General features: G+C 41.9%; 1 protein-coding gene and 1 pseudogene across 2 annotated transcripts in view; one reads left to right on the plus strand and one right to left on the minus strand.

Annotated features, from left to right (window-relative positions):
* The window catches only part of LOC124612906 (inositol 1,4,5-triphosphate receptor associated 2-like), a 191,308-nt gene that overhangs the window by 73,935 nt on the left and 93,581 nt on the right, over positions 1-23,792 (plus strand). Inside the window, exon 3 of one of the 2 annotated variants that reach the window (XM_047141380.1) lies at positions 15,500-15,640. In XM_047141380.1, the coding sequence (XP_046997336.1) occupies positions 15,500-15,640 (141 nt within the window). The remainder of the gene's footprint in view (positions 1-15,499; positions 15,641-23,792) is intronic. The other variant, XM_047141381.1, reaches the window with a different exon arrangement.
* LOC124614626 lies at positions 5,970-6,087 on the minus strand (annotated as a pseudogene).

The raw sequence follows: 23,792 nt of genomic DNA on the forward strand, positions 1-23,792 counted from the left end.
GTGCCTGCTCATGTTGGACCGGACGTTTGCAGTCATGTGAATTGGTCATGCCGCCATCGACGGTTTGGGCGTGGTGGACCGGTTCCCTGGCCCCTACGCTCACCGGGTTTATGGAGCCTCGATTTCTTTCTGTGGGGAGCCATAAAAACTCTCATGTATCGCGACCCCGTGGAGTCTGAAATGCATCGTCTGCGCGGCTGCTAAAGTCAAAGAAACCGCCGGTGTGTTCGAAAAAGGAAGATTGGGTTTAACGTCCCGTCGACGTCGAGGTCATTAGAGACGGAGCACAAGCTCGGATTGTGTCAAGGGTGGGAAAGGAAACCGGCCATGCTCTCTCAGAGGAACTATCCCGGCATTTTTCTGGAGCAATTTAGGGATGTCACAGAAAACCTAAATCTGGATGGCTGGACGCGGATTTGAACCGTCGTGCTCCCGAATGTGAGTCAGATGTGCTAATCACTGCGCCACCTCGCTCCGTACGGTGTGTTGGAGGGTGTCCGCAGTCAATGCTCCGTCCGTTTCGGGCATTAGTGGCGTGTGATGGTGCTAACTTCCAGCGTCAATTCATCCAGGCCTCCCTGCTCGACCATCACGGATTTCGACGAAATTTTTTGTGAATGTTCGCACATGTCCCCAATAAACATTGGTAAAGTTTAACGTTCTTCGAAGCAACACAGGCCGTGATATAGTCCTTTCTCTGGCTCCATGCGCGACCTTGGGGAGAGAGAACGTGAATTTCTGACGAATTTGAGCTGTTATACATTGGACAACATTTTGTTGAAAGAAATGAAATTTGGCCAACTGGTACAATTGTACGCTTTCTCTTAAGAATAATAAAGAAAAGAATTTTGCGAGCTATATTAAGCCAGAATATATTATACAAAAAAAGCCGAAAAATTTCAAAGTCTGGCTTCTGATATATAAGGGACTTAAGATATGACGAACGTGAAACTGGGCTGGTAGTAATCTAACAACAGAAGGTTCTCAAATATGTAGTTTCATTTATATACCACTTTCCAATATTGAATAAATTAAGTACGAAATTGAAGATAATGTAAAAAGAACAAAAAAGCGGAATTTTCAACCTCATTTTTAAAAAAAGCTGTGTTCTATAAAACTTTTAACTGCGCTCATTAGAAATACCATGGTTTTAACCACGTAAAAATGTGTATTTCATTATCCTAGACGGTCTAACAATGCTAGATAATTTGAATCAATGTTAGACCTGAGTTTCTCATGGCGTATACAACTTTCAAATAACTTACGGGAATTCAGACAGGTAACACTTTCAGCGACCGCTGATATTTCGGCAGGAGAACACCCCGCCATTTTCAAGACAAACTGCAACGGACAGGCGGCGTACATGCAAATTTAAAACCTCGGTTCTCGGACTGTAGCAGGACAGATAACACACACACTGAACAATAGTGCCACCAAAGATGACCAAAGTCAGAGCTATCGATAATGAGACTATGAACTCGCAGGTGAGGTAGCATTGACTCTGTCCCTCTGTTTTTGGACAAGGGAGAGAGCCGGATTCCAAACAGAGTTTATACAGAAACCTCCATCCCTGTTAACGAGGTTGCTCGCTAATTTAATCTCAACTGCCTCCCTAATAACACTGTCCCAATAGCTAGACGTGCATGCCAATATCTCGGTGTTATTATATAACGTGGGGTGACTAGTATCCAAGCAATGTTCGGCAATAGCAGATCTATTTGGCTGCTGTAATCGTGTATGCCGTTTATGCTCAGTACATCGCTCCTCCACGGTCCTGATAGTTCGAGCAATATATGCCATGCCGCAGCTACAAGGAATACGACATACACCCACCTTACGCGGTCCAAGATCATCCTTAACGGAACTCAAAAGTGCTCTAATTTTAGATGGAGGTCGGAAAACGCATTTCACATCGTATTTCCGTAAAATACGACCGATCTTGTTGGACGTGTTTCCCAAGTAAGGCAAAAAGGCAGTAGACTTACGTGTTGACTCAGAATTATCATCAATCACCCGATGTACAGTTGGTCGATAGCGCAACGCACGTTCAGTCTATCACTATAACCATTTTGACGAAATGTAACTTCAATCTCAGCTGGCAGAGTCTCAGCGTCAGAAACGACATGTGCGCTGTGTACCAAGGTACGAAGTACCCCTTCACGCTGAGCCAGATGGTGACAACTATTAGCCTGTAAGTACAAGTCGGTGTGAGTACGTTTCCTGTAGACTGCATGTCCCAATGATCCATCATCCTTCCTCCTAACAAACACGTCAAGAAAGGAAAGGCAACCATCCTCTTCCACCTCCATCGTAAAACGAATGTTTGCGTGGATCGAGTTCAGATGTTCTAGAAAGACATTCAAATTCTCCCTACCATGAGGCCAAACAACAAAGGTATCGTCAACGTATCTAAAGAAACAGGTGGGTTTCAAAGGCGCCGACTCCAATGCACGTTCGTCGAAGTCTTCCATAAACAAATTTGCGATCACAGGAGACAACGGACTACCCATCGCATCTCCATCTGTCTGCTCGTAATACTGGTCATTAAATAAAAAGTAAGTGGATGTAAGAGCTTAGTTAATTCAGCACCAAACCTGGCCTCAATTAACCGCAACGAATCAGACAGAGGAACACGAGTGAAGAGACACATCGAAACTCCCTAAAATATCAGAGTCATTCAACCTCAGTCCCTCCAAACGACGTAAAAAATCAGCTGAGTTCCTGAAATGATGTTCACACCGACTTATTTGTGGACTGAACAGAGAAGCAAGATGCTTGGCTACACGATATGTCGGAGCGCCGATCTTACTATAGGACGGAAAGGAACCCCTTTCTTGTGAACCTTCGGAAGGACTTATAACCTAGGGGGAACAGCACTATAGGTGTTAAGACTCTCGATAGTGTCCTGCGACAAACCACTTTTCTTGAGGAGGCTGTTGGTCTTTCTCTCAACACTTTTTGTGGTGTCAGCATCGATTCTGCGATACGCTGAATCAGATAGTAAACGTTGCATCTGTTGTACATAATCATGTTTATTTAAAACAACGGTGGCATTGTCCTTATCCGCAGGTAAAATAACAATATTAGGATCAACTTTGAGAGAGCTACCTCACCTGCGAATTCATAGTCTCACTATCGATAGCTCTGACTTTGGTCATCTTTGGTGGCACTAGTGTTCAGTGTGTGTGTGTGCTATCTTTCCTGCTTCAGTCCGAGAACCGAGGTTTTAAATTTGCATGTACGCCGCCTGTCCGTTGCAGTTTGCCTTGAAAATGGCGGGGTGTTCTCCCGCCGAAATATCTGCGGTCGCTGAAAGTGTTACCTGGCTGAATTCCGGGAAGTTATTTGAAAATGAATCAATGTTAGCTGCGAAAATCGCGGTATAAAAAAATGTAACCTCCCCCTCACTTATCGACCCTAATGACAGTGCAAAATTAAACCGCGTGTACCTAATGGAAATTTGGGAAAACCAATCGTCACCGAAGTTAATCTGTCGGTAAAGAGGGAGGAAAGGGTTACATCTAAATGAAAGGAAAAATGCAAATGAAATTGGTGGAGATTAATTTTGAAAAGGGGTAGAGTTAATAAAGAAAGTAAATGTGCGTCCGTTACGTTAAAAATTAACTAGCGGTAATTAGATATTTGAGATTTGGGGGAAATTAAGTCGCCAGTCCTATGGACAATTACTATAGTAACTGAAAAAGGAAGGTTATTACACATATAACTAGCACTAGAAGCGTGGCAACTGAAGGTTGACACGTGTAGTGTGAAAACTGAAAGTTTGTCAGAAGTATTAAATTTCGCTACACTCTGACTTAATTTAGCAAAAGAATTAATAAAACCGGAAAATTGAAAGTTAATTTAGTGACCGAAATTAATAGTGAGCTTTGTTTCTGAAGCACATCGAAATTCAGTAAAATACGGTTAGTCTTGGGCTACCTCAGCAATCACTTCAAAAGCTACTTGAATCTACGCAATTTAGAAATAAGAGATTTAGCTTTGAACTTGAACTAAATCTCTTATTTCTAAATTGCGTAGATTCAAGTAGCTTTTGAAGTGATTGCTGAGGTAGCCCAAGACTATCCGTATTTTACTGAATTTCGATGTGCTTCAGAAACAAAGCTCACTATTAATTTCAGTCACTAAATTAACTTTCAATTTCTGAACAATTGACAATAGTAAAATTTAGTACGTACCAAGCTGAGCTGCAGTCACAGGTAAGCTAAAATATGCTAACAAAACTCGCACTCTTAATTTGTGCTTGTGTAATCTAAATATTGTAGCCAGCTATGAATACCTTAACTGAACTTTGAAATTAAAGCAGTGAAATGGAATGATATTACTTTAATGCTGGCGTCTGAATTTCAACGACACTCGGGTTCATTTCGGAAAAGGAAGGGACCCTGCTTGGTAATGCAGTTGGGACAATGAGCAACAAAGGTTCATGCTAAGTTGCTGTAATTTTGTGATGCGACAATTTTAAAAGCTGAGGTCTGCCATACAGTTCTAAAACTTTACGTGCTTCCAGTCTTCCTTGTTGGTTGATTGAAGGTTTGAAGCTGTCGATCGAGGAGGTGGCGACAGTCACTCATTGTCGGCCGTCGCTGTTGCAAAAACTGGATGTTGGCACGCCTTCTTCTCGACACGGTCTCCAGCCGAAACGGGCTCTTGATGTGTGCCAGCTAACGCTTCCCGTCCGCGACACCATGTCCGAAACTATCATAGCAAGTCGAGCGCAATTACATGCTGCCAAACCCCGAAAGCGCGGCAACTCGCGGGAGCGTCACACAACACACCTGCTCCACTGCATTACCCCAGCCAGACTCCCCTCTGCTCTGTCCGCGCTCCACGCCGCAGAGTTAACACTAACAAAGATCCTAAACACTTTGGTTCTCCACACGACCTATCGATGTAATCGTTCGATAGTATAGTTTTCCCTAGGCAAGACCCAGCGTAAAAATACAAATAATATTTACAGAACAAACCAATTATGTATCGATATATATATATATATATATATATATACAAACAGTAAAACAATTACAATATATAAAGAGACAGAAACGTCATATCTTCAGTTAGCAAAATAAGGAAAAAAATTGTAGTACATTAGATGGAAATAGGAGGATATGCATTTCCGGCGTTACAAGTGCTTTATCTCATAGAGTAAACGCACACTGAACATGAAAATGAACACACAGTAGTTTGGTAGCAGAAGCACGTGGGATACAAAATTTCATTGATCTACTATTTGCGTCGAAAAGATGACTATTTTTATGAAAAGGTGAAACTAGGGTGTATTCGACACTTCATTTACAAATACCGTTTTCTGTTAAAGCTTCAAAATAAGTCTCAGCCGAAACAAAGTGTTTTAAGCTACTCTATAACAGTGGGTAAAATTTCCAACATGGGCTAACGGTGGTACATAAATGTAAATAATCCGGAAAAATCGTGCAGCGAGTAAAGATATAATTTTTGGCTTGTTATATCTCGTTGATTAAACACATGATAAATATTAGCCTTTGGACAACAATTTAGCGATCGAGTGCTTCCCATTATAAAATGTCATTCAGATACCGATGTCTTCACTTCTACAAAAGTAGTTCAAAATTGGTTTTTGTCAAAAATACAAAAATAGATTACATTCAATTTTCTTTCAGAAAATCTGTTTTCCATAATTAATTTCAAACTACTCAAAGTTGGAAAGAAAATGTTATCAAGCATTCAGAAAGTCACGTTCGATTTTCCAAAGTGCGATAAAAAAAGCACACTCCGTCTTCAGGCCACAAGTGGCCCATCGGGACCATCCGACCGCCGTGTCGTTCTCAGATGAGGATGCGGATAGGAGGGGCGTGTGGTCATTGCAGCGTTCTCACGGCCGTTACGATAGTTTTCTTTGACCGGAGTCGCTATTATTCGGTCGAGTAGCTCCTCAATTCGCATCGCGAGGCTGAGTGCACCCCGAGAAACGGCAACAGCGCATGGCGACCCGGATGGTCACCCATCCAAGTGTCGGCCACGCCCGACAGCGCTTAACTTCGGTGATCTGACGGGAACCGGTGTATCCATTGCGACAAGGCCGTTGCCCAAAGTGCGATAACGATACCTGATAATGACGGGCAAATTTGAGGGAACGTACCATAGAAAGAGGCTACTCTGCAGCAACTTGTTCGTGTTTCGTTGCATGTGGTTTTTATTTTTAAATTGACTAGTAATAGCTCGCTGTATTGCATTGGCGTAATGTGACATTGTTATTCCCGGTTCAAGAACATGAATCGGCGACCCCATGAGAGTGGGAGTCACGCCCAGTTGCTGTGCCGTACCGCCGACGGGTGGTGTTTGCTCATTCAGGCCCCCAAGCCTTTAATTTGCTTTCTTTATTTAAATTCCAAAGATTTTCAGTGGTGCCTATCTGCTAAGAAAGCCATTTGCTAAGTACCTTATCTCCGATCTTCAGATATGTAGGAGCATCTCACTCACATAGGCGCTAAGGAAAAGTAGTATCAATTTTGATTTTAAAGGTCTCTACATTGCTGTTTACATTTTTCGTATCTTTTGAGACACTTTCTGCTGTTTCTTTTCTGAAAATTGATGCTGTCAGGCTGATGATGATAGTAAATAAACAGTGAGCGTGGATATGAGGTGCTGTTCTGGTACCCAACAAGCATCCTGTCTGTCGAGCCAAGAAAATGAAAGATTTGGGCCTTGAGAATTCATAAATTGTAACAGTGCATCATTTTGTTCCGTTGATACATTAATGATGTTGCGATATTGGGGAGTTTAAAATCAAAATTGATATTACTTTTTGCTTGCTACCTGTGAGAGATACTCCTAAAGATTTGAGAATTCGAGGTAAGGTATTTAGCAAATGGCTTTGTAAGCAGACAGGTAGTACAACAAGGACTTCCCAGAGCCTAAATTAAGAAACCAAATTAGACGATTGGGAACCTGGATGAAGAAACACACCAGTGACTGTTACTGCACGGCTATCGGGCGTGACCTCTATGGCGATGGGGTAGCCGGCTCATGCTCTTGAACCAGTAGCGGCAGTGTCACGGCAAATAGTGAGATAACCTCATGGAACGAAACACTAGCGACTGGTTGCTGCAACCTAGCCTTTACCCGTGGGACATGCCCTCAAATTTGAGTCATTTTCATTTATTGTTGCCGCACTTTGGAAAAATAAAACGTGATTTTTTGAATGCTTAAAAACATGCACTTCCATCTGTAATTAGTTTGAAATGAATTATGGGAAACAGATTTTCTAAAAGCAAATAAAATGTGATCTAATTTTGGTGTTTTTTTAGGAAAATCAAGTTTGAATTGATTTTGTAGAAAGTTGGAAAGCAGTAGGTGCATGATATTTTGTATGGGAAAATTTTATGTTGCTAACTTGTTGTGTATAAAGTTTCGTGTTTGTCGTGCATTATAACGACTACATAAAAGAAGCCAAAGTTAAAACAGCGCGATTTTTCAGACTTGTTTGCCTCAATTTATGTAGCATTGTTAGCTCGTAGTGGAAAGTAAAATTACTCTTCCGTATGGGGTTAAAACACATTGTTTCGGACGAGACTGGTTTTGAAGCTTTATTAGGAAAAGGTATTTGTAAAAGAAATGTCGAATATACACTATTTTCAACTTGTCCCAAAAAAGAGTCGTTTTTCGACGAATTTGTAGATTATTGGAAAACTGTACGCGAATGAAATTTTGTATTCCACATTCTTGTGCTACCGTGAAATTGCGTCTTCAGTTCCATGTTTAGCGTGTGTTTATAACGGATTGGAAAGTGTACATTTTTTTCATACCGCGATTTACGTACCTAACTTTGATTCAAGTTACCTAGCACTGTTAACCCGTCTAGGATAATCAAGTACACTTTTTACGTGGTTAAAATAATGGTATTTCTAATGAACGCAGTTAACAGTTTTATAGAACACAGCTTTTTTGCAAAATCACATTGAAAATACCGCTTTTTTCACCTTTTTACAAAATCTTAATTTTTTTATTTAATTTATTCAGTATTGGAAAGTGGCACATAAATGAAACTTTATATTTGAGAACCTTGTGTTGCTAGATTACTACAAGCCCAGCTTCAAATTCGTCATACCTTAAATCCTTAGATATAAGAGGCCAGACTTTGAAAATTTACCGGACGCCGATTTTTCGGGCGAGTTTGTCTAAAATTTCCTGGCTCAATATGGCTCACAAAATTCTTTTCACTATTATTCTTAAGTGAACGCGTACTATTGTACAAGACAGCCAAATTTCATTTCCTACAACAAAGTATTGTCCGAGATATAACAGCCCAGATTCGCCAAAAATTCACGCTCTATCCGCTCAAGATCACGCAAGGAGCCAAGCAAGTGACTATATCTCGGCCATTATAGCCATACTGGCTTCAACGAACGTTAAACTTTACCAATGATCATCGGGGACATGTGCGAATGTTCACGTAATATTTCTTCGAAATCCGCGAGGGTCGAGCAGGGACACGTTCCGAAGATAAGCGATTTGACATGAAATAACTGAGTTGTATTCATATTGTGCAGCATGCGCACCCATTGTTTCCAATAACTGTTTCAAATGAACCATTCTCTTGTTTCCTTTCCCATATTCGACCTCTGCTTCCACTTAACAATTACATTTGCGGCTATGAGTTGGTAGGTAATCCTCAATCCCCTGAAAGTTTGTCGCAACATTTGGGTTGAAATGCTTCTGTCCATCTTCTAAGAACTCAAACTGATCTTCCCCGAGATCAAAGCTTACAAGTCTTTCCATTCTTCTGTAAATAATTCGTGTCAGTACTTTGCAACCATAATTTACCAAACTATTGGTTCGGTTGCCTTCACACCTGTCAGAACGAGCTTTCAATGGATTTGGAATTATTACATAGTTCCCGAAATCTGTATGTGTTTCGGCTGTCAAATCGAGACGGAGCTTGACGTACATCCAACACACACAATGAATGTGCAGGACGCCCTAGTAGATCTCCAAATTCCCCACTTAATGTAAGCTTTCGCAGAACAGTTGGCGTCGGATTTCAAATGCCTGTCAGCCCAGGTCTTGCACAGTTTCCGGACGTTCTCCGTCGAGTTACACACACCAGTCGTTATTCGTATGTACGTTCAGTAACAAACCAGCCAGGTACTTGTTTGAGTTGATGGTACCAACTGATTTATTTTGACTGTTGATATAGAACACTACAATCTTTGCGGTTTCTGTGGAACACGATTTTACATTTCTGAATATTTGAAGAAAGTTGCTAAACTTACGTTTGAGTAACTAACTAAAACGGATGAATGTGGAAAACACTGGACGCGGTTTCGTGGGTTACTTGTGCTACCAGTTGTTTTGTAGACGAGTACCACCTGTGATTTCTTCGGGTTACTGGGCTCAGTTTTTTGTTCGAGGTATCTGTGGCTTGTTATGGCCAAAAGAGCGGATGACACGTCTGCAACCTCTGTCGACTCTGACAGGGATTCCATTTGGAGCTGGGGCCTTGTTCAATTTTAACTGTTTCTGTACACTAATAACACTAACATCTACGCCGCTCATTTTTGCAGTGATGCGAGAATTTTCCTTTCTAAAGAAAGTGTTGAAAGCTGAGTTCTACATTTCTGCCCTCGCTGCCTTGAGTCATTTTTTTTTTTTCCTTTATGACTGATCTTTCTACACGTTGTTTCTCCCGTATTGTATACTAGTTTCTCAGAGTCTAGAAAGGTCATTGTGTCTGAACATTAAATATGGTCCATGATTCTACAACAATCAATGTCAGTGAAATTGGCCGGTAATCACGTGCATCCGATTTTCTACCCTTTTTATAGATTGCTATGACCTGGGCCTTCTTCCAGTCCCGTGGAACTTTCCGCTGTTCCAATGATCTCTGATAGATGATGGATAAGAATGGTGCTATATGTGTAGCATAGTCAACATAAAATCTTACGGGGACGCCTTCCTGGCGTCTAAGGATCTTAACTGTTTTACAATTCCAGATACACTAAACACTATCTCAGCCATCCTCTCGTTTGTTCGATAACTGAAAGGGGGTATGGTGTTGCAGTCCCCTACCGTAAACGCGTTTTTGAAAGCTAGATTTAGAATTTCGGCCTTCTGTTTATCATCATCAGTTACATTACCCGTACTGTCAGCAAGAGAAGGTATTGAATTATCTGTAGCGTTCATAGATTTTACGCACGACCAAAATTTTTAATGCGAACATCATTAAAGCGAGCAAGTCATTTTCGCCATTAGATCTAATATATTTGTCTCTAGAGAGTGTTCTGGAAAGATATTTAGTATTGTTTCACAGGCTGTCTTGTCGTGCGCACCAAAGAACGTTTGTCAACGGAATGTTAGATGGTTAAAGTCTTCGTCAGTGATGATAGTATAATTGGGAACCATACGTATTAGTGACAAAGAGTTTCCGTAAAGTTTCCGGTTACATCTGTGGATCAGTCTGGTATTCAATAGAAGGATGCAATTATAAACTTTTTCTACATCTGATACTATGTTTTGATCAAACGACTCGCATGTAACTTCAAGTCCTGTTTCGATGGATATGAGTTGCATGCTTCGTGCGACTAATACACCACATCCCATTAGCCTATCATTTAGATACACAGATATTATCAAGAATCTTACTTAGTAAGGTATCTGTGCTAGTATGACGTGAGATCCATTGTTTTTTAGGAGCGCTTCGAACTCCAAGACTTTGTTGCGAATGCTTCCACAGCTGACCACTAGTGTTTAAATATTCCGATATGTGGAGGGAGCATTTTTTTTTTATCTTACACTAACCTTACAAGGTGTCCGCCCCCAGTAGCTGAGTGGTCAGCGCGACAGAATGTCAATCCTAAGGGCCTGGGTTCGATTCCCGGCTGGGTCGGAGATTTTCTCCGCTCAGGGACTGTGTGTTGTGTTGTTCTAATCATTATCATTTCATCCCCATCGACGCGCAAGTCGCCGAAGTGGCGTCAAATCGAAAGACTTGCACCCGGCGAACGGTCTACCTGACGGGAGGCCCGAGACACATGACATTTACATTTACCTTACAATTTTTCCCAAAAATACTAACGCCTTGGTCTGGCTAGAGATTCATCAGATCTGAAAAAAACTGTGAAATAACAAAATTTCCGCCATATACTATAATAATAGTTGATGACGGCAATTTTGTTATTTTATACATTTTGTATGATTGTGGTACCTGTCTGGGGACAGAGCTGGGAACAGTGAATGGAATAGTCAACAGTCTTATTCATGTATGAGTACCTCGTGTCCGTTCCGTCAAGTTACTGTAAGTTATTAAAATAAATTTCGAAGTAGGAATGGTGCTCATGTAACGAAGCAACAGACTTCTCTACATTTTACAGCCACTCTTATTTTACTATTGCATGTTTTCTTCCCGAATCATTAATGGCTTATGATGGGATAGTTCTTAGGCGTGAGGTATTCTGAGTTCTTCCCACTTTCGTGGTAATCGTTATCATTTGTAAAAGAAGTACATTTCTTTGCAGTATGTATCTTATTATTATTGTTATTACGTTAATTGTCATTGTTTTATTGTGTTATTGTCTTTATCATTCTGGTATTTCGTGGTCTAATGTTCTAACATTTTGATCGTTTTATTTTAAATGTTCTGGATATTGTATGACGTATAATGCGACCCAGTGGCATTGTCACTTAGGTCTAACTGAACTAAGAGTTAAATAAGTCAATGAAATATACAAATAATTTTTCAAATGACAACGTTTTTCTGCTCTTATAATGTGTGCTTTGACACGAACGTGTACATTTTACATTCACTGGTATCCTACGATTGCTGTTGACGACATAACAACATGCGTGCTTGCTTGCAGGTGTTTACATTTTCCGGCTATATCCATCTAGCCAGTTTGTTATAGAGTTTCGTTCATGCACTTCATGTATCGTGTGATAATGACTTTACCATTGAAAACGGCCAGTAATGGACTAACAAGTAAAGTTTTCAATCGTAAGTGGAACAAAGTTGTCATTTCGTAAATTTTCCAAGACTGTGTAAACAAATGAAAGTTACATAATTAAATAATATATTGTAGAACTGGCATCGTGAAACACCTAAAGCTGCTGTTCAATTTATTCCTTATTGTGGGACTGGTTTCGTTCAAAGACCATTATCCAGTACCTGTGGTACGCGTATCATGATCATTAAAATTTCAGCTGAAAAGGATGCTTGAAAATTGAAATAAGAAAAAAGACTTATGCATAATGGCTTTTGTTAACATCAGGAATTAACATACATACATAAAAATGATGGTGTCACAAATATAAGATTTATAAAGAACGTTTGGTAATGTAGACACCTATCGAAGAAATGCACAAAACAAAATGGCAAATAATCACTAGCAACCGTTAGCATTAAATATTTCTAATCCGCAAATGACGTATTTGGCCCCGAAGACCTTTGTACATTGCGAAAAATCTAACCTATAATTTTTCAGTTCGAGTTGCTAATTCAGAATGAAATTTGATTCTTCTGCATAACGTGAAAAAATTTCTCTCTCTTGCATAAGATCTCTATACCTATCTTTCTCTGCTTCATGTAATATAACAACACTATTTTCAGTTTTATTTGCTAAACGATTTTCATCTGTTAAATGCTTAGCTAATGTCGATGGATTGCTTTTGTAGGTGTTACGTTGTTCTTTCCAGCATGTGCTTATTTTCTATCCGTTTGACCTATGTCATGCTTATTGCAGTCGTTCACTGTCCCATTGGTGGTAGTCGGGTATAGGTCAGATTTATGCCCTGTGCTGGAATGAATTTGATTTCTATTCCGAAAATCAATTTTTATTCCTGTTTTACTTCTTATGGGATATTTGTTCAGTGTATGGTGTGACAACATATATTGGTTTCTGTGTTTTCTCTTCATTTATTATGTTATTTCTCTGTTTTAAATAATGAAAAACTGCACCCCTTACCTATTTTTTCATGCTTAAACCAACGTGTTTCCAGCATTTATTTTCATTTTCAGGTGCATTTATTTACATAAATATTTGTTTACATCAATATTTGTTTTGACGTTTTCATATGTGATTTTCTGCTTCTATTTCACTGTAGTTGTCTGAGGTTTTACTGCAATCGAAAAATCGGACATCTGAATCTTGGAATATTTTTTGTATATTAACATTAGAGATAGCACATTTGTTTTTCTGCTTACAAGTATATTGCACCTCCTCCATTACACAGATTACAACGCATACATAAACCATCACTTACACTGCTTGTTTTTGTAATCAAAATATGCTTCAGAGATATTATAACATTGTGGTTTCACATAGAGTTTGTCAGAGGTGTTAGATCTTCTGTGGATTACATTATAAACATAAAGTTGCCAATTATAAAATTTATTTTAGCGTTATTGACTTTTGAATTATAGATTGTGTTTCTTTTTTTATTGTAGTGTTGAGTAGGGCCTATGAGGTAGTGTATATATTTAAGGGAAATTACTACATTTGTCATATGTGGGAGAAATATTTGTTAAAACTAACTGACTCGCTATCTAGAGTTTTGCTGAGAAATCTTTATCCTTGGTTTTTGCGGCAAACTAAAAAAATTTCCAACTCCTTTAAATCCATTGTATGTGATTTTGTGTATCAACAATAGCAACACACATAAAAAACAATGGGCACCCATTGAAAATCATAGAAGAAGATGTAAATATATTCCAGCAAGTCCCAAAATCGCATACAGTGTATGTAATGGAGGACCTGAAAATTTTTATACATGACAAAATGCAAGGAAAAAATTTTCCAGGTCACAAACTAGATATCGAATCAGTTACTTTGTCAAATGTTCGACTACATATGATAACTGTAGTAATTTCCACAAATACGTACATTACCCCGTAGACAAATCATCATCTACAGCAAAATATAGGGACAATCGATAATTCAGTAGTTAATAATGGTAAAATAAATTTTGTAATTGACAAGTTTACGCATATAAATGTAACCAACAGAAAATGTAACATCTCTGATTGCATACAAACTCCATGTGAAATCATATTGTCATAATATCTCTCAAGTATATTTTATTTACAATAAGAAACATTCTAAGTGACGATTCGTGTGTGTGTGTAATTGCAGGCGTAATAGAGGAGGTGCAATACTTATTAATAAAAAACCAAAAAATACTATCTCTAATGTTAGTATATAAAAAAATTCCAAGTTTAATTCGTCCAGTTTTTCGATTGCCATATAACCTAAAAAAGAGAAGTATAATGCAAAAGAGGCAGAAAATCACACATCCAAACATCACAAAAAATCTTTATGTAAACAAATGCATTTGAATGTGAGGATAACACCTCGAAACACGCTGTGCTAATCATGAAAAAGTAAGTAACTGGTGCAATTTGTCATAGGATATATCACGAATTACACAGTTGCAGGTTTACTAAAACATTGATTATGATGAATGAAATTCAGTTATATCTCTTCTACTTATGGCACCGTTTTCATTTTCTTTCTATAAATTTCATTATCTACTTCGAAGCTGTATCAATTTTCCATGGATCTGTCTCTCAACATATTCAGTTCTATTTCATTGTTCTTATCAGATTGTAGTAAACAGTGAATTATGTCTAATATTGCATTAAAAAACACTTCTTTGTGTTATAAGTTGACATGAGGTATGGTGAATTATCCCATATGCCATTAAATGTGACCTGTTTCTGGAAAACATTAAGTGCATGAGTCCTATTTTCATTACAGACTCTAACATCTAAAGAATTTACATTCTTCTGTTTTTCATACTCCGTGGTGCACTGCATGTCTTGTGTAGTTCATCTGAATTTCTTATCCAGGTTAAGGTGTTACGTAATGCTAAAGAACAGAATTACATTTCGACGAACAGCTCGAACTGAAAAACGAAAAATATTGAAAATTTTCATGACATCTTGTTACATAGGTAATATTAGTCATGATGACCAGTTGATTGGAAGTGAATCTACGGCATTTAAAAATTAGTAAGGCTAACAGTTTCTCATGATTGCCGTTTTATCATATGTGTTCCTTGGATAGTTGCGTGTATCTGACACTCCATGCATCTGCCTCTGAATGACTAAACATTTTTATCAATATTATATTTTAAACATTGTTTTGTTTTAATGTAAGCAAATCATGCTGTTATTAAAAATCTATAACTATTGCTTGTATTTTCACTACAGTTTTCAAACTTTCTGTACACCTGAAATTTTCCTGTGTCAATGACGTGCGTAGAACAGGTGCTGGAAAATGACCTTTCAGCGAAACCGCTCGCACAATAAGAGTAAATAGAACACCAGTTTAACGTGTTACGTGAAGTCATGTAAACAGTTTATAAAAACTGTGAAACAGAAGCAACAAATAATACTTTATAAATGACTTAGTTAGTTCTTTAACGTAGTGTCGACTAATTTAGTTTTAAACTAAAACAGTGTCAGCTGTGTTATTACAAACACAAATTATGTGGTTGTTGTTTATAGAATCGCTTCACTGCAATCTCTATTGCGTTCAAAACAGACAAGCTCACGCTTGAGGAACGCGTCGCTCTGCAGAAGCGCTGGAGGGACCAGGCGGAGCTCAACATGATCCAAGAGGAAAACAACCTGCGTGCCGCCATCCAGGTAAGGCAAACAACCTCCTGACAACAACTGTCCAGGGATTTTCAAGTGGTTGTCTTCGCTTGGGGCTTCTGTACGGTGAGAAAAATAAAACTGGCCTGCAAAATTTGTCATGCAGCCTTAAGATAGGAAACAGAACATACCTCGTTCACCATCCGCACCCAGGGCAGAATTTGTGTTTCATGACAAATTTTGCTGACCATTTTAGTTTTTCCCACCTGTAGTAACATTTATCGGAACCTGCCGACTTGATCTCTGACAAGTGCGAGAAACCGTGACAGTACGACATTGGTGATTTGCAGAGACGGTAAAATTGTTTTAATACACGGAAAACAGACAACATAATGTGATTTGTGATTGGTGTAAAGAATGACAGTTAACTCTAAATATAGATAAATGTAAATTAATTCAGATGAATAGGAAAAAGAATCCCGTAATGTTTGAATACGCCATTAGTAGTGTAGCGCTTGACTCAGTCACGTCGATTAAATATTTGGGTGTAACATTGCAGAGCGATATGAAGTGGGACAAGCATGTAATGGCAGTTGTGGGGAAAGCGGATAGTCGTCTTCGGTTTATTGGTAGAATTTTGGGAAGATGTGGTTCGTCTGTAAAGGAGACCGCTTATAAAACAGTAATACGACCTATTCTTGAGTACTGCTCGAGCGTTTGGGATCCCTATCAGGTCGGATTGATGGAGGACATAGAAGCAATTCAGAGGCGGGCTGCTAGATTTGTTACTGGTAGGTTTGATCGTCACGCGAGTGTTACGGAAATGCTTCAGGAACTCGGGTGGGAGTATTTAGAGGAAAGAAGGCGTTCTTTTCGTGAATCGCTACTGAGGAAATTTAGAGAACCAGCATTTGAGGCTGACTACAGTACAGTTTTACTGCCGCCAACTTATGTTTCGCGGAAAGACCACAAAGATAAGAGAGATTAGGGCTCGTACAGAGGCATATAGGCAGTCATTTTTATCTCGTTCTGTTTGGGAGTGGAACAGGGAGAGAAGATGCTAGTTGTGTTACGAGGTACCCTCCGCCACGCAGCGTATGGTGGATTGCGGAGTATGTATGTAGATGTAGATTACGACATCGATAGCGGTGGGGAATTACCAGTAATTGCAATGTAATGTAATTATATTTCATAACAGAGTAGCTGAGAAGAATGATACAAGTTATCGTGTACGCACCTAAACAGTCTTGCACAGGGATTCTCTAAACGATCCATTCTGTAGTCGTCTTCAGCCTGGTAATACCACGTTCTTTAGCCAAGCAAGACGTAAAAGTTTCCCGTGATTGCAGTTTATAAAATATATATGGTGGTTAACAATAACGTTGTTCACTCCTGAGTTGGTGATTTGACACAAAAATATTCACCGAGGCGACAAAACCCATGGGACAAATGGCTCTGAGCACTATGCGACTTAACATCTGTGGTCATCAGTTCCGTAGAACTTACAACTACTTAAACCTAACTAACCTAAGGACATCACACACATCCATGCCCGAGACAGGATTCGAACCTGCGACCGTACCGGTCACGCGGTTCCAGACTGAAGCGCCTAGAACCGCACGGCCACACCGGCCGGCCTCATGGGACATATGCACATTTACAGACGGAGGTAGTATCAAGTAATTAGGCATAAGAGGGCAGTGCATTGGCGGATCTGTCATTTGTAGTTAGGTCATTCATGTGAGAAAGTGTCCGACGTGATTATAGTCGCACCACAGGAATTAACAGAGTTTGCAGAATGGTAGTTGGAGTTAGACGTGTGGGATACTCAGTTTCGTAAGTCTACAGGGAATATAATACTCCAAGCGTCAAGAGAGTGCTGAGAATATAAAGTATTTACGGCATTACTTCTCATCACCACAGACAACGCAGTGGCCGTCGGCCTTCACTTGACAACGGAGAGCAGCGGCGTTTGCAGAAATCAATGTGCGACGTATGGCGAGCGTATCGATTCAGATAGTGCGACGAAATTTGGAGTTAATGGGCTACGGCAGCAGACAACCGGCGCTATTGTCTTTGCTGACAGCACGAAATCGCCTGCAGTGCCTTTCCGGGGTTCGTCGCCATACCTGTTGGACCCTAAACGACTGGAAAACCGTGTCGTAGAGGAGGCCCGATTTCAGTTGGTAAGAGCTGATGGTAGGGTTCGAATGTGGCGCAGACCCCACGAAGCCATGCACCGAAATTGTCGACAAGGCCCTGTTCAAACTGATGGTGGCTCCATAGTGATGTGAACTGTGTTTACATGGAATGAACTGGGTCCTCTGGTCCAACTGAACCGATAATTGACTTGAAATGATTATGCTCGCCTACCTCGAGACCACTTGGCTCAAATGGTTCTGAGCACTATGCGACTTAACTTCTGAGGTCATCAGTCGCCTAGAACTTGCAACTATTAAACCTAACTAACCTAAGGACAGCACACACATCCATGCCCGAGGCAGAATTCGAACCTGCGACCGTACCGGTCACGCGGTTCCAGACTGAAGCGCCTGGAACCGCACGGCCACACCGGTCGGCGGAGACCATTTCCAGCCATTCATGGACAATTGAAGCGAGCGCTTACGCTACCCACATCGCCCGAGATGAATACTACTGACGATTTATGGAATATAATCGAGAGGTCAGTTGGTGCACAAAATTCTGCACCGGCAACACTTTCGCAATTACTGACGGCTATGAGGCACCACAGCTCAATATTTCTGGACGGGGATTTCCGTCGGTTTTTGAGCCCATGCTACGTCAAGCGGCTGCACTGTTCCGGGCCATAGGAGGTCCGACAGGATATTAAGAGGTGTCTCATGGCTTTGGTCACCCAATGTATTATGTAAGTTTTACTCTACAAATGGGGATCAACCACGTTAAACAGTCAACCCAAGCTGTCTTTGAGACCTGCTAATCAAGGGAAGGCAGGATTGAGTTACGATTGTGGACGTGGCCGTAATCAGTTACTGTTGGTTGTCTTTTACTGTTACACACATTTATTTTTAAAACAGTAATTCCAGACTCAACAATAAATAAAATACCACACGTTATTAGTGAAGGAATATAACTGTGTAAATAACAGTGTTTTCAGTGCGTTACAATTTAGCGAATCAGCATAAAATACAGATACAGATAATGTTAAAAAAAAATCACTGCGATCATGGTTGAAGGCGTTACTCGCCGCCATGAATGGCAATAATTAAGGATGTTTAAAAACTCGCTGCAATTACTACTTACAGGTATGGAAATATTAAAAAGTTATGTGTTATGCAAATAGTGTGAAAGGCTTTTATATGACAGTTGATCACTTACAATTTCATCATCTTGTTGCTTGCTGAAATTGTAAGTGATCAACTGTCATATAAAAGCCTTTCACACTATTTTCATGACTCATAACTGATGCAAATCTATCTGCAGCACAGGCTGTGACATACAGAGTCAACCACAAAGAAGAAAACCAGCAGAAGACATCACTGATTTCGATTTCTAACCATACACTGCCTCCTCCTTCCCCCCAAATGCCACACCAGCAGCTACAGTAAAAAACAATGGACAAAGAGTTCTAGATTAATCTAGTTTAAGACTGTTTATTTTTAAGTAACATTCTCTATATGCATGTATGTATGGTTGTATAAACGCCTGAAGATGAACAGAACATGTTCGAAACGCGTTGCATTATGTTAGATTAAGCATAAAATGACAAGTGACTGGTAGCAGAAACTTAAAATAAATATTATTATAAGCTTTGACCAACACTAAGGGTAGGAAAAGAACCCCCCCCCCCCTTATCAGTTCTGCTTCTAGTTGAGCTGTGGCACTGCCAACCGCAGCTACTCAAAGCTCCTAGGAAGCTAGGGATCGTTGCTGGTGGACAAACTTGTGGTTAGTACATAATTTCAGTTTCAACTAAAGAACAAATTTCATTATCAGAATAACAACATAAAATTTTAATTCGGACCTTTGTCCTCTTAAGATAAAATACAACTGGCTTTCGCAAATGGCAGAAGCTTCTACTTAAAATTCTAAATTATTTACACCCGTTAAGTTAATGAATTTAACAAATGTAAAAGCAAGCAAATTCAGAATGTAAACGTAAACGTAAGCTTCCGCGGCCGTTATCACAGTCAATAAAGTTCTTCTGAGTTTGAGGCCGCATTGTCATCTGTAAAATTCCGACGTTTCGTCGACTGTTGCAAGGCGTCTTCCTCAGGATGTATTGCTTACTGCTACTCAAAAATTCAGAATCTTAAAAACTTTTATTTAAATCAGTTGCTAGCTGCATCAACAGAGGAAAAGGTCAGCTCTTAAAAAACGACTGGATGAAGTTGTCTTGTAAACATATTCACGAGAAACGTTAACAACACCAACTGAAATACAGCAATAATAGAATGTTTAACCGAATTGCCCAGTTGTCCAAGGCTCCGCATGGACCCACTGTGAGGTTGCTGTGAAGTAGGACGCCCATACCACTGCCAGGGACGCAACGGCCGTGTCCGCGCGCCAAGGCAAACTGACAGCCGGCCAGACCAGAAAGAGCGCTTCCGAAATCTGTAAAAAACTAAAACTAAAGTTAGAATACACAATGACAGACCAAATACACATAAAGGAATACTACATTAGTACAGGACCCAAAGAGGGTCAGAGAGTAAGACGTGCAGGCTCATGTGACAATGTCTGATCCTACCAAAGGCCTTTTAAAGCTTATCAGTGGACCAAGTGAAACTGACTTGCCCTTCTTATGAAATAAAGTCTAAAACCAAACCTGGGCAAAGAGCACACTAATTAACATGCTACATCAAATTAACACTACAAGGAACCTTTAATACAACTAGTAAAACTTGAATTAGACTCTGCTCCGCAAAAACACCACTTCGAAGTCTTAGACTTCGTAAGTTCCGTACAACATGTCAACATAAGTTTCCCAAATCTTCACAGTTTAACAGCAGAATAAGAATCATACATTACTTAATGCTTCCAGTTACGCGATGAGAAGATGTCCAGCATGAGATGACGAACCCGCCACCGTTTAGCAGGCAAACGCGCCGACTAATCAGCGCATCCACCCTGCGCGCGGCAAAACGGAAAAGACGGCGAGGCTCCGGCACAGCGGATACAGACGAGGGCCTGCCTTTCGAAATACACTCCTGGAAATGGAAAAAAGAACACATTGACACCGGTGTGTCAGACCCACCATACTTGCTCCGGACACTGCGAGAGGGCTGTACAAGCAATGATCACACGCACGGCACAGCGGACACACCAGGAACCGCGGTGTTGGCCGTCGAATGGCGCTAGCTGCGCAGCATTTGTGCACCGCCGCCGTCAGTGTCAGCCAGTTTGCCGTGGCATACGGAGCTCCATCGCAGTCTTTAACACTGGTAGCATGCCGCGACAGCGTGGACGTGAACCGTATGTGCAGTTGACGGACTTTGAGCGAGGGCGTATAGTGGGCATGCGGGAGGCCGGGTGGACGTACCGCCGAATTGCTCAACACGTGGGGCGTGAGGTCTCCACAGCACATCGATGTTGTCGCCAGTGGTCGGCGGAAGGTGCACGTGCCCGTCGACCTGGGACCGGACCGCAGCGACGCACGGATGCACACCAAGACCGTAGGATCCTACGCAGTGCCGTAGGGGACCGCACCGCCACTTCCCAGCAAATTAGGGACGCTGTTGCTCCTGGGGTATCGGCGAGGACCATTCACAACCGTCTCCATGAAGCTGGGCTACGGTCCCGCACACCGTTAGGCCGTCTTCCGCTCACGCCCCAACATCGTGCAGCCCGCCTCCAGTGGTGCCGCGACAGGCGTGAATGGAGGGACGAATGGAGACGTGTCGTCTTCAGCGATGAGAGTCGCTTCTGCCTTGGTGCCAATGATGGTCGTATGCGTGTTTGGCGCCGTGCAGGTGAGCGCCACAATCAGGACTGCATACGACCGAGGCACACAGGGCCAACACCCGGCATCATGGTGTGGGGAGCGATCTCCTACACTGGCCGTACACCACTGGTGATCGTCGAGGGGACACTGAATAGTGCACGGTACATCCAAACCGTCATCGAACCCATCGTTCTACCATTACTAGACCGGCAAGGGAACTTGCTGTTCCAACAGGACAATGCACGTCCGCATGTATCCCGTGCCACCCAACGTGCTCTAGAAGGTGTAAGGCAACTACCCTGGCCAGCAAGATCTCCGGATCTGTCCCCCATTGAGCATGTTTGGGACTGGATGAAGCGTCGTCTCACGCGGTCTGCACGTCCAGCACGAACGCTGGTCCAACTGAGGCGCCAGGTGGAAATGGCATGGCAAGCCGTTCCACAGGACTACATCCAGCATCTCTACGATCGTCTCCATGGGAGAATAGCAGCCTGCATTGCTGCGAAAGGTGGATATACACTGTACTAGTGCCGACATTGTGCATGCTCTGTTGTCTGTGTCTATGTGCCTGTGGTTCTGTCAGTGTGATCATGTGATGTATCTGACCCCAGGAATGTGTCAATAAAGTTTCCCCTTCCTGGGACAATGAATTCACGGTGTTCTTATTTCAATTTCCAGGAGTGTATGTTGCCTCGTTGAACGCCGACCGGAGACAGAGCACTCGGCCACGCGCCAAGCCGGAAAACCAAAGGCGGAACAGTCAGAGATACAGGAGGAGACGAGTGTCGATATCAGTGACAAAAGTTGACCGTAACTAGCGTCGGTTCCCAGAACTCCTGAAGATACACGTTGACTGTGGATAATGTATCACAGACACAGTCCCGTATACTGTTTAGAGATGTCACTAAACCCGCCAAAGGTATAAACAACCATCCGTGAAACCGATCGTTTTAGATCGAGGGCGTCCGACAGCCGTTAGTTCCAGTCATTCCACCAGGAAGGAGGTACACGGGTCGTGTTGTGTGTAGTTCAACCATGCCTAGACAGTCAATACCGCGGTTCGATCACGTTCGTATAGTTACTTTGTGCCAGCAAGGGCTCTCAACAAGGGAAGTGTCCAGGCGTCTCGGAGTGAACCAAAGCGATGTTGTTCAGACAAGGGGGAGATACAGAGAGACAGGAACTGTCAATGACTTGCCTCGCTCAGACCGCCCAAGGGCTACCGCAGTGGATGACCGCTACCTACGGATTATGCCTCGGAGGAACCCTTACAGCAACGCCACCATGTTGAATAATGCTTTTGTGCAGCTACAGGACGTCGTGTTACGATTCAAAATATGCGCAATAGGCTGCATGATTCGCAGCACCACCCACAACGTCCATGGCGAGGTCCATCTTTGCATCCACGACACCATGCAGTGCGGTACAGATGGGCCAACTACATGCCGAATAGACCGCTCAGAATTGGCATCACGTTCTCTTCACCGATGAGTGTCGCATATCCCTTCAACCAGGCAATCGTCGGAGACGTCTCTGAAGGCAACCCGGTCAGGCTGAACGCCTTAGACACTCTGTTCAAATGGTTCAAATGGCTCTGAGCACTATGGGACTCCACTGCTGTGGTCATCAGTCCCCTAGAACTTAGAACTACTTAAACCTAACTAACCTAAGGACATCACACACACCCATGCCCGAGGCAGGATTCGAACCTGCGACCGTAGCAGCAGCGCGGCTCCGGACTGGAGCGCCTAGAACCGCACGACCACCGCGGCCGGCTAGACACTCTGTCCAGCGAGTGCAGCGAGGTGGAGGTTCCGTGCTGTTTTGGGGTGGCATTATGTGGGGCCGACGTACGCAGCTGGTGGTCACGGAAGGCACCGTAACGGCTTTATGATACGTTAATTCCATCTTCCGACCGATAGTGCAACCATATCGGCAGCATATTGGCGAGGCATTCGTCTTCTTGGACGACAGTTCGCGCCCCCATCGTACACATCTTGTGAATTACTTTCTTCAGGATAACGACATCGCTCGACTAGAGTGCTCGGCATGTTCTCCAGACATGAACCCTATCGAATATGCCTGGGATAGGTTGAAAAGGGTTGTTTATGGACAAGTGACCCACCAACCACTCTGAGGTTCAAAAGGGTTCAAATGGCTCTGAGCACTATGGGACTCAACTGCTGTGGTCATAAGTCCCCTAGAACTTAGAACTACTTAAACCTAACTAACCTAAGGACATCACGCACATCCATGCCCGAGGCAGGATTCGAACCTGGG

The sequence above is a fragment of the Schistocerca americana genome, chromosome 4 (genome assembly GCF_021461395.2).
Source record: "Schistocerca americana isolate TAMUIC-IGC-003095 chromosome 4, iqSchAmer2.1, whole genome shotgun sequence".
In the NCBI taxonomy this organism is placed as follows: Eukaryota; Metazoa; Arthropoda; class Insecta; order Orthoptera; family Acrididae; genus Schistocerca; species Schistocerca americana.